Source organism: Epinephelus fuscoguttatus, linkage group LG3 (genome assembly GCF_011397635.1).
Source record: "Epinephelus fuscoguttatus linkage group LG3, E.fuscoguttatus.final_Chr_v1".
In the NCBI taxonomy this organism is placed as follows: Eukaryota; Metazoa; Chordata; class Actinopteri; order Perciformes; family Serranidae; genus Epinephelus; species Epinephelus fuscoguttatus.
In genome coordinates this window covers 27,087,094-27,102,843 of record NC_064754.1, presented here as the reverse complement: position 1 = coordinate 27,102,843, position 15,750 = coordinate 27,087,094, and the positions used below count along the sequence as shown (strand labels likewise).

General features: G+C 41.3%; 3 protein-coding genes across 3 annotated transcripts; 1 reads left to right on the top strand and 2 right to left on the bottom strand.

Annotated features, from left to right (window-relative positions):
* Window positions 1-571: 571 nt before the first annotated feature.
* LOC125883630 (proline-rich protein 18-like) lies at window positions 572-1,399 on the bottom strand. Its single transcript, XM_049568071.1, has one exon. It carries the CDS (start codon window positions 1,397-1,399, stop codon window positions 572-574), a length of 828 nt encoding a protein of 275 aa, XP_049424028.1.
* A 1,092-nt stretch (window positions 1,400-2,491) lies between these two features.
* On the bottom strand, window positions 2,492-3,789 carry LOC125886646 (lipopolysaccharide-induced tumor necrosis factor-alpha factor homolog). The gene is made up of 4 exons (XM_049573001.1): window positions 3,510-3,789; window positions 3,286-3,417; window positions 2,907-3,081; window positions 2,492-2,799 (listed from the first exon to the last, which is right to left on the bottom strand). Exons 1-4 carry the CDS (start codon window positions 3,568-3,570, stop codon window positions 2,682-2,684), a joined length of 486 nt encoding a protein of 161 aa, XP_049428958.1. The 5' UTR covers window positions 3,571-3,789; the 3' UTR covers window positions 2,492-2,681.
* A 1,377-nt stretch (window positions 3,790-5,166) lies between these two features.
* Window positions 5,167-15,361, top strand: arpc1a (actin related protein 2/3 complex, subunit 1A). The gene is made up of 11 exons (XM_049573000.1): window positions 5,167-5,523; window positions 6,177-6,270; window positions 6,577-6,681; window positions 6,859-7,081; window positions 7,792-7,899; window positions 8,058-8,161; window positions 8,268-8,376; window positions 9,785-9,860; window positions 9,955-10,148; window positions 14,315-14,405; window positions 14,500-15,361. The coding sequence occupies exons 2-11, from the start codon at window positions 6,207-6,209 to the stop codon at window positions 14,536-14,538; spliced, it is 1,113 nt and encodes a 370-aa protein (XP_049428957.1). The 5' UTR covers window positions 5,167-5,523; window positions 6,177-6,206; the 3' UTR covers window positions 14,539-15,361.
* Window positions 15,362-15,750: the final 389 nt, after the last annotated feature.

The window sequence follows — 15,750 nt, the reverse complement described above, 5'->3', positions numbered from 1 at the left end:
TCACATTGCATTTCATGTAATCAGATTATTAAAAAAAACCTCCCTCTGCACAATGCACACTCATAAAGTGGTAAAGGTGTATCTTATCAACGCGTGGTTTCATGTGTCAGCATGTTAGAAACATAATTTGTTGCACCTTGTTAGTAACAGAATAAAACTGTTTAGTGACTCAAATGTTCTGCAAATAACCCGATATATTGTGATGTTCAAATTTAAAAAAGTTTTAAAATGTGACCTTGTGGCAAAATATCGCTGGTACTTATCAGGTGTTAAAATGTGCAGAGCAAATTTGGATGTCTTGGGTTTTATTTCCCCTCTGACTTGGAGAAGAACATGGATCAAACAAAGCAGCAGGAACAGAACATCTCGTGAGCTTGTTGAATTCTCCGACAGAGTCATAAAAACTTCAGCACTGTAGCAATGGATGAATATCTTAACAGGACTAGGCCCAGTAAACACAAAGCATTGGGGGATAAATAACAAGCACATCTTCAAACGGCAACACATAAACAGAAACTGCAGTTCATTCTCAGGTTGGAAGTCAACACCTGAGTTAACTCTCCGTTCAACTTTAGAAACTTTTCACACCGCTTGCACTCTTACTCAGGCTGTGTCCCACTGTAACTGGTGTGTTCTCCAACCCGCGCAGCCACTCTGTACATTTCAGCACCACACGCTCATCCACACCATGGTCCTCCTCTTCCTCATACTCCACATCATCATACTTATGCTGCTCGTTCAGAAGTGAGATTTTCACAATCGAGCTTATGTCTCCCAGTTCAGCATCACTGTTGTTTTTAGCCGGGACCCTGCTGCTTGGAGTGCTGTGTCTCTGTGTTGCTGGTTGATGCCTTTTAGAGACGTTTTCCCTCCTGCGCCTGGAATCAGAAGCGTTTCCAGAAGCTCCACTTCCAGCATTTCTGGACGCTGAGTGTTGACGTCTCTCACTGTTCCTTCGCTGCAGCAGCAGAACAGCCTCAGGTGTGAGAGTCAGCGTGAAACGGACCTCATCCTGATGCCTGGCCCTTGTCTTCACCTCTGGTTCACTCTTCACAGAGCTCTGGCTCGCAAGTTTGTGCTGCTGTGTTTTAGACAGGGACTCACCTGAGCTGGAGGCAGGAAAACTGCCTGTTTGTGATGAAGGCAGCAGTCTTTCCCTTCTCTTTGCATGCAGCTCTGCCCCTGACACACCTTTGGCGGTTGGCAGATGACTCCTGGGTTGGCTCTTTTTCCCCAGCTGCTTCAGGTTCGAAGTCAGTCGCTCCTTCACTGAGCTGCCTTTGTCGCCTCTTGGGACCTTAGTCAAAGTAGATGTAGATGAGCTGTTGGTGATTGGTCTCTCCTTCCCGGTCAGTCCTGACACAGATCGTGCAATCGACACAGGTGGTATAAATGGCATTTTGGCAACACACAAGATTAAATAGGATAGGAGTTCAGTTTTGCGTTTGAAGTTCTGGAAGAAGAAAGCAGAGGACACTAAGGAGGAAACCGATTGACTGGGGGACGCAAGATATTCTGATGCATCCTCGGCCATGCAGGGGTCAGCAGTCCGTGTGTTGCTGCTGGGATCCACCAGTGCTCATCTGCCCTGAGTCATCAGACATCCTGACAAGGTCTTATACCTGAGCAGCAGGAGGGTGTGGCACGGCACGCTGCAAAAGGCGTGTGCGACCTCAGACAAGGGGAATGAAGGGTTTTGCTGCATCTCAAATGCTCATTACTCTGAGGCTCAAAGATCTAAAATAAACCACACTCCTTAATCCTCTGGTGTCATGGCAGGGAGGGCACGTTTACTACACACAGTGCAAGTGCACATGCAAGCTTAATCCACACAGGATGTAGTGATGATTAGAGTGAGAGTAAGGTGGGGGTCTGTGCACTAAGCACTGTTTTGGTAATGGTATAATCTGTGGGGACCAAGTCTGACATAATAGTGTGTAGGATTTAGGGCGATATATTGGCAGAAATGGAATGTAATATGATAAGTATGTTTTCTTTTGTGTATGAAAATAAAAATCGTCATGTTTTGTTTCCTTAGATTGAGATGTTTATATTGACATAGGGAGTTGATCCTCATCCATGGAGTCCACCATGTTGCACTGCCATGTTTCTATAGTAGCCCAGAACAGACAAACCAAACACTTGCTTTAGTCAGAGCCATTTGTGTTTTCAAGTCAGCCACCGTACTTAGCAGCCCCACTGCGATGAGCCAGATATAACTGGAAAAACACAGATTTTTAAAATGAAACTGCTTTATTCTGAGTTATACCAATTTCAATCATTGGGTCCATTTGTTTTAGAGAGGTGAAAGCCTCTGTGGAAAATTCTGCTCACAGTAAAAACCTCCTGAACAATGAACACCAAAGGAATCCTAACCGAGAGTTCATGCTTGGCACCTGTTGGGTGGCTCTTCTCGTATAAGAGAGGAAACACAGAGACATAACTACCACAGAAAACATTTATTTGATATGATTTTCTTACAAAACCCCATTAAAACATAATTTAAAAATCTCTAAATTCTACATGACAGGAACCAACATGTCTTCTCCTTATATACTATACATTTAATCATATAATCATGCTGACTGACTTTGAGAAAGTGTTCATTTTTTGCAACTGAACTTCTGTTAAAGTGAAGAAACACATTAGATTAACCATTTGGTGGTTAATCTTGTGTGTGTTCATTCACAGCATGTCTTCCTGTGTACATGGAGGACCCGTCGACAACGAGGACAAGTGTGATAGGCATCCTTGAAATAGTTCATGAAAAATGGAATCAGGCAACATCCAAGCACCAACCTGTGAGACAGAAATAAGACATCAGCCTTCTGAATATATGTTATCTGTGTGATTGGTGCTGGGTAATAGACAACCAGATTTAGGTATTCGAATGAGCCTCTCCTCACCCGCATAGCACAAACACAAGACACATGAGCCACGCGTGTCTACCAACTCGGTAGGTGACCTGGGTGGTGATCTGAGTCTGACAGGAAGGGCATGTTGTCAGAGCTGGAGAGTGATACAGCACCGTTTCATAGCTCACAAACTTTGGCCTGGGAGTAGACTGTGGGAGAGCAGACACTAGAGAGCAGACATGAGGGGGGTGAAAAAGCATTCTTATTTAACATTATGATGTTCTCTCTAAGTCACACTAACTATCCCAACTTAAAATAAATCTACACTTGAGTCTAAAGGGAAGAACATCACTAAATTGAGAACAAATAAATGTCACATTCAGGCCTACTCCGCATTCAAAATGGAGGCGGATGTTAGGTGAGCATGTACCTGCCAGAGGTAAGTGAGTCTGGGTGGACAAGCCAACCCCAGAAGAAAAAGAGAAGGAAGGAGGTGGTGGTAGAGGGCTAAAGGGTGAGTGAATGTGGTAGATCCTCCCCTCTTGTCCTGATTTACTTTCATCTGGAAAAAAAGAACATACACAAGTTTTTTAAACTGTGAAAACTCATCACCTCAGGCCCCGTAAATAAAGCAAATTGATAAGAGTATTTTACCTGGTAAGAAGTACGGGGGAGGTGTTGGAAACGGCTCGTCCATTTTTGATAATGACTCCATTTAAGAATTTTGATGATGTAGTACAAAAAAAAGAGTAAAAGCCTGAATGTGTTTTGGTGTTTGCAGCCAGCAGCAGTTCATCTGGAGGTGTACCAGCTGCATGGAGAGATACTAATTGAGATCTCCTCTGATTGGTTTAGGGACCTATTACCCACAAGGCAATAGTAGGATTGCATAATAAGTGATTTGGAGGTTTTTTTTTAGGTTGTTATCTTACTTACTTAAAATTCAGGTTTACTAGAGATTTCTTGCGTGTCATTTTGAGGCCTCCCAATTATATTGTATTCCCCAGATTTTAAAAGATTTACATTTGTACTGTTGCCAAAAAATGCTGTAGAATGATGTGGTGTGTGTTTGGGCAAAGTTAACAGTACTTGTATAACTTTCTGTCCGAAAAAACTCCACTTTCAGTGTGATTGTTAGTGGGTGATGGTACCTACAAAAAGGGTCAGCACTGAAATTATTTTTTTGCTTGAAGTAAAGCTGAGTTCTGTGATAAATGATGAAAGCTGAAAACCATCTACAATATTTCTCAGAAAATAAATATATTGTCAAAATGGATTGATCACAGTCTTATTTGCAGACGTATTGCAATACGGCCTGGGGCCAAAACTGGCCCACTACAGGGTCCAAGCCGGCCCACTAGATGACATTGCACACCTAATATTGATACACCTGTAAAGGCTAAGAGGTGTCAGGTGTCAGGATCTATTTAAACCGTGAGAAGATACTAAATGTAAAATGCTGCTTCTGGGGCTTTTCCACCCCAACCAGAATACAGCTCTCTGTATTTTAAGATATTGAACAATGTGCAAAATATTGTTCACCAGCAGCTCCAGTTCAAATGTATCTGTATCAGACTTTTATCTTAAAACAATATGGGTGGAACTCTATTGCTAAGGCACTGACAAAACTTAAAATTGTAAATGGTTTGTAAGGCATGGGATAACTTAACCTGCTTCTTCAACAGCTTTCACTTTAGTGAGAGTGGAAAATTATGAAAAAAATGTACATGTAATGAAAGTGAGTAGTAGACTGACTGAATGTGGAAAAACAGACATACTGTTGAATTTGCACATATTTTTCACAGAATATTGCGGGCTGTTTTGCTTTGTGAATGGATGAACATTTTCAGAATGTGCTTGTATTTCTTTATTCAAAAAAAGTGAAAAAACTGAAGGGGTTGTCATCTGTAGGTTATTAGGCAATGGTTGTACTGGTTCGGCCCACTTGAGGTCAAATTGGGCTGTATGTGGCCCATGGCCTAATATTCCACGTTGAAATATTACATAACTCCAGATTTTAATGTGTTTGGACATAATCCACCATTTAAGCACAATATCAGTGTCACATCAAAACTAGATTTTGACAAAATTAAAATCAGGCAGCCTCATAAATCAGGCCCTTATTCTGATGTTGTTTTCTTACTAGTGCACATTGTCAAATATGAGGCTTTCAGGGCCCCTGGGAAACTGGCACTTCTTTTCCCTTATCTTAGTTGAGTCACGTAACACTGAGCCGTAGCCACTGCCCTGCCTAATATATGGGAGTTTTGTCCAGGCCATGCACTAGATGGTGGTGTTTTGTAACCGGTTAGGCCACTTTGGATGTTTCTATTTGAACCACTGGAGGAGCTCTTTCGCACTCGTCGTAGTTTGTGTGTGAGACGTCGACGTGAACGAGGTTTTTCAGTTGAATGTAACAGCTAGCGTGATGAGGCTAAGCTAGCTGTCAGCCAGGCATCCACGGGTTTTGCTGCCGACTTAGCTACCGGATGCTCCCGGTCGTATCCTACTGGCCGTCTTGACATTCCCTCAACATTCCTGGACGAATTCGTGTCGACTGACCAGAGTCCGCGAATTCAGGTCCACTCCTGATCAAACCTTTTCCCCGCTAGCGTAACTTAGCTCGCCGGCTAACGAGAGTGAACACTCGGAGAACCGGACTGACGAGGTGAGTTAGCATGCGGGCTAGCGGAATGTATGGGTAGCTATCATCGGGGGTAAAGGCATCTCCTGCAAGGAAAAACCGGGGAATGACACAGAATAGGGAGGCCTTCTGGTAAACGTGTGGATAGCAACACGTCTATAAAATTCTTCAAAATGACTAACGTTAGTCTGATTGTCAGGCCTATCTAACACCGGCGAACAGTTAGCTAGCAATTCCATTAACTTGCTAGTAACGCTAATAATATTTAGACAGTGCTAACGAATTAGCGAATGAAGCGACTAACCTAGTCATGGAGATATGACAGAAGCTAGCTGAACAAGTCAGCCTCAGCTCGTAAAAGTGTTTAATGTTGCATGCCATGAATGCTAGCTTGATAATCTTATTTTAGCTAACATCCACATTGGCTAGTTGAAGCAGCATTTCGGTGTTTTAACTGAGTTCAGCTAATGTACCGAAGCTAACAAATGGATTCCGAGTGTCGTTGCTATGAAGTTAACAGTTGTCCCAGTTGAGAAGTAATGAACCTAACTTTTTTTTTTATAAGCTGTCATCAGAGGAGCTGTAACGCCGACGGAGGCAAAGTTCAACTCAGCTGTCGGCTCTGGGTTTTTATTGTCGTTGGTCGCTAAACTAAGTTTTGCTGTGTGACTTCGCAGAGTTCCACTTAAGGACCACACCCAGACAAGATGTCCCTTCATCAGTTTCTGTTGGAACCCATCACCTGCCACGCGTGGAACCGCGACAGGACACGTAAGGCTAAATTATTTCCTCTTCCACCTAAATGTACCACTGTCAACCTGTATCCTGCATACCGGATAAGCTATTAAGTTAATGCAAAGGTGATGCGTTTCAAAACAAATGACACGCAAACATGCTAACTGGAGTGCAACTTCTGCCACTAAAACAATATTCTGTCACTGTTTGTTTTTAGGATTTGTTAACTTTTACACTGAGTAATCCAGCTTAGTATTTTGCATACACCGGAAACTGGTCTGGCTTGTTTCTCTGTACTTCCATCCTCTTAACCTGCTGGTCTTTGTCTTTTTTTTCCTGCAGAAATTGCCATCAGTCCAAATAACCATGAAGTCCATATCTACAAGAAGAGTGGCAACCAGTGGGTCAAGACCCATGAGCTGAAGGAACACAATGGACACATAACAGGTAATTAACTGGACTGCATTACTCCTTGAGCCTATGACTCACCCACAAACAAACAAGTGTGTCTGGCACTGCCCTTAACACAAGCTGACACACATCTCATTCTGAATTATCTATCTACTTCATGACTGTTGCAGTAGTCAGACGTAATTACACAGCCTCTCATTGTCTGTGTTTTAGGTATTGACTGGGCTCCCAAAAGTGACCGTATAGTGACATGTGGGGCAGACCGTAATGCCTATGTGTGGTCTCAGAAGGAAGGGGTATGGAAGCCCACGCTGGTCATCCTCAGGATCAACCGAGCCGCCACCTTCGTCAAGTGGTCTCCACTGGAGAACAAGTTTGCAGTTGGTAGTGGTGCTCGACTCATCTCTGTCTGCTACTTTGAGTCTGAGAATGACTGGTGAGACTATTTGTACAGTTGTGACATTTTGCTGTAATGTATCTGCTGAAATTGAATATAACAGTAGACACAAGATTACAAATGGATATTTCTGCTTAATTTTTCTAAATGTTGGGATTGGGAGTCATTTTTGCACTGAAACATGTGTTCTTACCTTTTTAAGTGTAGTATTGCTGTTATTTTGACATTTATTTTTGTCCTGTGAACAAAAATCCAGACACATTAACTACATTGACACACAGCAACAAACCTAATGCAGATGCACCAATGAAACTGTACCTGTTTGTTGTCTCCTGCTTTAAAAACCAAAGTACATTGTTTCTAAATGACTGATTAATGTCCAGTCCAGGGCTTGCTAGGTTCTCCTTTCCTACCCTGCGCCAATCTGTTCTGATTCTCTCAGCTCATTGATTCATAAGTTTTTTTTTTAGATGTTACAAGTCTCTCCGTCTGTCAAACCAGGGCTGCCTGATTCTACATCATCATTTTTGTTTTTGGCACATGGAAGTGTTGTGTTAAATTGAGAACAGACAGTAAAATAAACCGTTCAGTTTTGCTGAACCATGTTACAAATTGTTGCTGCCTCCCATTTGAAACGTAACATTGATGTATAGATTAATTGGTCATTGAATTTATAATAAAATATTAAAGTGCTGAAGCGCTGTCTCATACCACATTTAAGATGTCCATGCTTTTTCACATCCTTTTAGGTGGGTGAGCAAGCACATCAAGAAGCCAATCCGCTCCACCATCCTCAGTCTGGACTGGCATCCCAACAACATCCTGCTTGCTGCTGGATCCTGTGACTTCAAATGCAGGTGAATGACGTTAACAGTTGAAAATCTTATGGGACAAAAGATGAACATTAAATTATATAAAATTCGCCAACATTCTCACTTGTGTTTCTGCTTCCTATTCTGTTTTTTCTTTCTTTTCTTTTGTTTTACTCTCCCCACCCTCCCTCTCTGGCCTCCAGGGTGTTCTCAGCCTACATTAAGGAGGTGGAAGAGAAACCAGGCCCCACACCCTGGGGCAACAAGATGCCATTTGGGGCTGTGCTAGCAGAATTTGGAGGAGCGGGTCTGTATCTGTGTCTTTATACTGTATGCAATAGTAGAAAACAGTAACCCTGTGAACTAAACCAGATCTGCCTTTTCTTTTTTTGAATCCACTCTGTGTCTGTTAGGTGGAGGGGGTTGGGTCCACTCTGTCTCTTTCTCAGCCTCTGGTAACCGCCTGGCCTGGGTCAGCCATGACAGCACTGTCACTGTGGTGGACAGCTCTAAGACTGCCAGGTAAATTCATTTCTGCCCATAAAGGGATCTTGTTGATGATTGTAACCAGGAGTTTTTTTAGATTAAGCGTGCCCTGCAGAGTTTTCTAGTAAAGACACAAACATTACATTCAGTGTTACTCACTGAAACACACTGTGTGTATCCTTGAGGACTGACAAATGTGTTGCGTGCGTCTTCTTTTTTATAAAACATTTGCAAATCCAATTTTTGACACAGTCAGTGAAGTACTGTTTTGAATCCTGTATTTTATTTTATTTTTTTACATCTGTGTCTACTACCTTGCTGCTTTTTACCACATGCAATTTGTTGGCATCTTACTGCCACCTGTTGATCAGTGCAATAGTGTAAAAACATTGGCAGGAATGTGTGTCGTGTCACCTGCGTGGACGCTCATGCATGAGATAAACAAATTAGGGACATGTTGGAATGGAAAAACTGCTCCGCTGCTACTAGAGGTCAGGAACTCCACAAAATACCCTGAATTAACAAAATAAATAATGGGAATTGTGTGTTTAATAAAGCTTTTTGCATAAAATAAGGGGAGATAAGTTAGAAATCAAACAAATACTACACTACAAATTAAACAGAAGTTGGGATTGTTTTTGTTAAATATTTCAGGGGGTGAAAATGCCAGTACGTTCACTGTAGCTGCAGTGACGGAGATGATGCTGGAAAAGAATTGACATGGGTGATGACTGTGAAGTTTCAGCTACTATTGCAAGAGGGAGTAGATGATTTAGAACTGGACCTTTTCTTGTTTCCGTAACAACTAAAAACAGAAAAGGAGATCAAATATTCACCCTCTAAACCAAACAGGGCGATGGGATTTAGAGATTGTTCATTTCAAGCAACAGATGTGTGTGGATAGGGAGATGAAGGCAGCCCAAGTGATTTCATGATCTCCAAAAAATGACTAACCCCTTTCATGAAATTAAAAAAATCATCTCCCACGCATTCACCATGTGAAAAAGCAACCTATCAAATCAAAAAAAAAAAAATACAAAATGAATGCAGTGGTATTTCTTTCACAATATGAGAATACATTGTAGATTATGCTTTATATTATTTGCCACTGTACATAAACCATGTTTTGCAACCTGATCTACTCACTGTGCCAATAAGGTGGGAAAGGTAAACAGACACTTACATAATGACATGCTGTTGTCAACAAATTGCAGGTGACATGAATTGAGGGGGTGGTGGTAGAGACACGTCCTGCCCGGAAACCTGAACACACTGCAGCTATCAAAGCCCAGTTTTGTGTTTTTGATCACAAAATGCACTTCTGTGATAACACACCATTTGTAACATTGTTTGTAGTGTGCTGCTTGTTTAATCTTTTTCTTTCAGGTGCAATAAAACCAGTTGCTTCTCAAGATGATAATTGATTGTGTTTGTATGTGTTTAGTCCCTCACAGCTGAAGACGGAGTTTCTTCCTCTCCTCAGTGTCATTTTTGTTTCAGAGAACAGTCTAGTAGCTGCGGTAAGAATAAATCATACCCACTACATATTTTCATGTACAAACATACAGTTAGTAATGAATGTGATTTTTAAATGAATATCGTCTGCATCTTCAGGGTCACGACTGTTGCCCAATGCTGTTCCGTTGCGACGATGGTGGAACGCTGACATTTGTGTCAAAGCTCGACCTCCCGAAGCAGAGTATCCAGAGGAACATCTCCGCTATGGAGCGCTTCAGGAACATGGACAAGAGAGCCACCACCGAGGACCGCAACACTGCCCTGGACACACTGCATCAGAACAGCATCACGTAAGTCACATGCGCTGGAATCAGTGAAGGACAGGATATGGGATTAATCTTAGAATGCCCTCACTACGGTAGATTTAGATACTCACAGATGTTAAGAATGTTCAGATTTTTATTAAAGTTGTTTCAGTAAAAAACATTGGGGAGTTTTACTTTCAGAGTTTTCATAAATTAGTCGAATGCATTATCAGTTTTGAGTTGTTGGCATTACAAGAGTTTGTCTATCTGATCAAGCTGCCGCACACGTGCCACATCTTTAACTGCCTGGAAAATGTGATGTCAGGTGCTGGGTGCTACTTTTGTGCCTTTTTTGAGCCAGCTCTCAAGAGCGTGGCGGCAGCTTGCATCTGAGGTTGCTTAGCAACCTTAACTAGCATCGTATCAAAGCCTGTTTGCCTGAAATCCTGAGTGCAGAGCTGATTTTCTTCAAGCCGCTGTTTATAAGTGTGTGGGCATATTGTCCGTGGGAAAGATGTAAAGCTCTGCATCAAAATGATCAACTTTTCCATATTTACCACAGACTGATTTTTATGGAAGAAGGGAAAGTTATCTGTTGCTTGTGATTGGTTGTTCCTTGTCACATGACATGCGGTGCACGCTGCTGTGTTCCAAAATTTGAGCTCAGTGTAGCCGTCGCGCCCTGAAAACAATTCAATTCAGCAGCAGGACAAACGTTGAAAATGACTATGCAGTTGAATCAACAGTTCTATAAGACAGTATCAGCAAAAATGGAACAATTTAACCTGTACAATGGCGGGATTTTTTTCAGACGTGTTTGATCAGACTATTAATTTTTAGCTCGGTGCACCTAACAAACTGGCAACTGATGGTATTTTAACCCCCTAGAATAGATGTTGCATCATGTAACATATCGCCTAGAATAGATATCTCAGTGTGTACCAGAGTACTTTTTGAGTACCTGTGTGTAACTTGAGCTGATGACTATCAGCACTGAAATTGTTGTGCAATTATGTGCAACTAGGGCTGCACGATTCTGGAAAAAATGAGAATCACGATTTTTTGGCTTATAATTGAGATCATGATTCTCTCAAGATTTTTTTCAACATAAAGATATATTTTGCTTATTTCCTGATACAAAAGGAAAAGTAACAAAAATTATAAATAAATAATAAAAAATATCATTAAATAACAAAGCCTATGATTGTGCCTGATACAGGAGACACAAGGCACATAAACTCTGGTCAGCAGAGAGGGAACACTCCTGTTTAGCTTTAGTCTCTTGTCTTCTCTTACAGCTTTTTTGAACAATTTTAACAATAATATCAATGTTAAACTGCATGTTTCTGAGGTAGGTATTCCAGGCCTGGAATTAAGTCAGAATTAAACATTTCAACACCATGCATTTGACAGGAGTATTCACCTAACATAGCCTACATATCTTTAATTATATAATTGTTTATATATCTCTATGTATATTTTTACATAAATCCCCAATATTTTATTTGCCTTTAAAAAATCCTCTTCCTTCATTTAATTTGACAATGTTTATCGTATTGTATTATATGTATTAATTCTCTACAGGATCTTGTATGTTCTTTAATGTGTGTTCAATTTATTAAAAGAAAAAAAAAACAAAAAAAAGTTTTGGTGAACCCTGCAGCAAAGTGAGCCCTCTTCCTCAGAGAGGATCTTTGCCTCCCAGTTTGTTCCTGGCGGCAGAGCAGAGTGATCCGTCTTTCTTCTAAGAGGATCTTTGTCCCATGAGAGCAGGCAGCTGTTCTCCATATCCGCAGTGTAAACAACTTTAGCTGGCGATTTGACAGTCACTAGAAGCATATTATGACCCTTTGTAAAAGTTTCTGTGTGGTACCTGTGCTGTACGTGAGCTAACGTTAGCGGCTAAGGACTGAGAGGCTGTCCTGTGTGTGTGTGTGTGTGTGTGTGAGTGAGAGTGAGAGTGTCTGAGGAGCGTCAGTACGTTAGCTTGTTAGCCGTCACGTTAGCCTTGCTGTTTGTCATGTTAATGTTATCGTCGGCAGCCCTGAATAGCTTGTAAAGCTTTAGCATAGTTAGTTAACACATTTGTTATCGGCCCATGTGTTTACTGCTACAGAAAATTAATAAATCTTTGGTTTATTTGCACAACGTCGCCTATCTGCCGTCTTTTATCACGCTTGCTAACGCTAAGTTAACTTTACCAGCAGATCTGTATGAGGCACAAACTGAGGCTACAGTTAGCAGTGTGTTTCCCCCCTGTCTCGCTGCTTTCCAAACTGCTGGCCGGCTATCGCTCTGCATCACGTGGTATAACACTGCGTCGTTGGGAGTGCTTGTTTTCATGCAGATGATGTCCCGACTCCCGGCACGGGCGGGGCCGGCAGAATCGCCATCATTGGAAAATTAGATCGCATATGCATATGAATCGAGATCACGATTTTATTACGATTAATCGTGCAGCCCTATGTGGAACCATAATGTGCAACTGGAGCCCATTTGATTTCAAGCTCTGATAATAATTTGTTCAGCTGCCCATGCTTACAAGCAAGAAACTGCTCCCTTTGCTACATGTCATTTATCACAAGTTTTGTTCATGGTATTTTTCCATTTCATCTCAGTTTTTTTATTTTAGGGACTGTATGATGTGGATTGGTTTTTTTTAATTTATTTATTTTTATTTTTTTATAAAGAATAATTCGACATTTTGAGAAACAAGCTCAATTTGGTTGAGAAGCTCAATTTCACTTTCTTATGTGTGGGGTATGTATGAATCTCCAGGCAGCAGCTGCTTAGCTTAGCTTAGCTAGCTGGAAATGGGGTAAACAGCAACCCTGGCTCTCTCCAAAGGAGGCATTCTGATAATCATGTTATCAACTGATCGAGGTCAGTAGAAGTTTTCGAGGTCATTTCCACATATCATACGATATTGCCTGTTGTATTGCCAAGCATTTGTTTTCATAAGAACGTAACCACCATTTTAACATGATGCGAGAATAAATAGCAGGGTTTTCCGACCATGATAAGACTTGATCGCAGCGTGTAAGCGTCTAAGAAAATGAACAGAATAAAACTTTGCTGAGACACGTTTTGCTTTAATTTTTGGTAACTCTGCTTCTGTGCTCTCGTGTGTGTCAGAGTTTCACCTTGTGCGGGGCTCAACTCCTCCACCCACACACATGAATGCACACAGGTTTATTTATGTTTTATTTATTTACATTGTTTAAAAAAAATCTGATTGGCAAACTTTATGTTTTTTGGTTTTGTCTTATTTTGTTTGGGGTTTTTTGTATGTCTCAGTGTGCCAAGTTCTGTCATTCTGTGGCCATCTCTCTAAATTCCCTGAACGCAGCGCAGGCAGAATTCTTAATTAGTTCTTTTTTTCCATTGCTAGCAGTTTGCTGAGTTTGAGTGGGGGTGGATAATCGATTAGTTGGTTGATCCGATGTGGTGAGGGAGGTGAGGAGGTGATCAGATCAGTGTATGAGAAGAGTAGCTGTTTGTGAGTGAAAGTAAATTTATAGACCCAGTGCAATGAAAAGTTCAGCTTCACTTTTACTGCCCCTGATGTTCTGCTGCTCCATCTGTGCCCAGAGTACGCTCTGTGGCCCTAGAGTGTGGAACAACTAAACGGTATATATATATTCCATCAGCACTCCTAATGATTGGTTCAGCTCTAAAAGTAAAAGGTATTCGTTTATTTATACATGGCTGCAGATGTTGTTGTGGCGGATTTTGTGGGAAACCCTGCTCCAGAATTTAAAGTTCATTGCTGTTTGGAAGGATGTACTTGCATTATTATGCTATTATACTATCATTATATCAGTGACATAAAATGGTCTTAAAATTACAATAATATTGTTTCTTGCAATAATTTCTGGGACAATATATGTCATTTTCATGACTGGCCTAGTCAAAAAGTAATAAAATCTACCTCCCAGCACCGTTTAAACATATTTTATCTTGTTTTTTTTAATCCCTACAAAAACAGAAGTGTAAAGATGACCCGACATGAATGTTTAATGTTGGTTGGACGGAGTGACTTTTTGCTCCACTAATAGGCGAATTTCCTAAAATGTCAGACTTTTCCAATTAGGATCAGAACCCTCACACTCTAGTCATAGCAACATAGTGAAATCCATCATCATCATTTTCTGTATTTTATCTTCACCTTTTTATAACTGTCTCTGTGTCTCTACATGTCTGGTCCTCAGCCAAGTGTCTATCTATGAAGGAGACAAAAGGGATTGTCGCAAGTTCTGCACCACAGGCATCGATGGAGCAATGACCATTTGGGACTTTAAGGTACAAGCACACACATACAGTCAAATCCTCTCCAGAGATAAATTTTCCCAGTTCTCCCTGCTCTAACTGTGTGTTTCTGTGTTTACCTCCCCAGAGCCTAGAAGCTTCTATCCAGGGTCTCCGCATCATGTGAAGAAATCTTGTAAATGAATGAAGAAACGCAGCAGGCCTCACTTCTCCCCCTCGCCCCCCCTCCCAGCCCTCCTTCCTCTCCCCCCTCCACCTTGCCCCCTCTGCTCCTGCGACGCAGCCAGTAACACACATAACTGACCACCTAATCGAGTGTCTGCTGAAGCACTGATCAGACCATGACACACTCTTGCGGGTGTGTGAAAACACTCTCTTACACGCACTAAAGTACACTGCACACACACACTACACACACACACAAACTGAGCTGACGTGTGACATCACTGTTGATTTTTTTTTTTTTTTCCGGTTGTTTGTTTTTAAATGAAGGTTAACCAGGTGTCAAAGTGGGAAGGTCCTCTGACACGTATTAAAACGTGACGTGAAATGTGTGTTTTTATGTTCTCTAACCTCCTGTACCAAAAGTTCAACACTAAAAGGTGCGTTTTATCCAAAAGTCTGACTGTATTCCACCTCAGATCGACCGTAACATGATCTCTGAACATCAATGTTTAGTAGAACGGAGGACGTGATGCTTTGCTTCCTGGAGTGTGGTAAATATTCTCCAGCAGGTGAAGTCATAGTTTCGATTAGGACCCGGGTTATTGATATTCTGAGGTCATGTTGCTGGTTGGCTGCACAGAGCTGTACAGGATCTGATGGTGGAGTGAGAAAGCAGCTGTCTAAACTCTGTACGGAGTCACGGCTGGCCAGCACTAGGCTCTGTAGCTACTACACTAAAACCACACAAGATGGAGGATTTCTATGTAACTGATCATGAGGTAGACATGAAATAAAGATGAAGTACATTTACAGTACACAACTCACTCGACTGTTCTCTTCCTTTGTCTCTTCCTCTCACAGACAGTGGGTGGATAGTTACTAGATGCCTTTAGTGAATCTGTGGTGCTATTGTTTGATTTTTTTTATGTGCATTCAATATTTGTGCTTGTGTAACACTAAGAGTAGCTAAAGTAATAATCCTGTGTTTTTTCTCTGACCTAATTGTGCATTTAATATAGAATGGCTTAAATGATACAAGGAGGTTGTTGCAGAAGAAACACTGAAAGCTTCCGTAGTGCTTCAGGTTCATCAGGCTGTCTGCAGGTCCTTAAAATGCCTTAAATTTTATAAATATTAGGCCTTACAAGTCATTAAATAGTCTTATGTTTGATTTTGTGAGGTCTTATTTGCCACAAACATTTGATCTACTTTC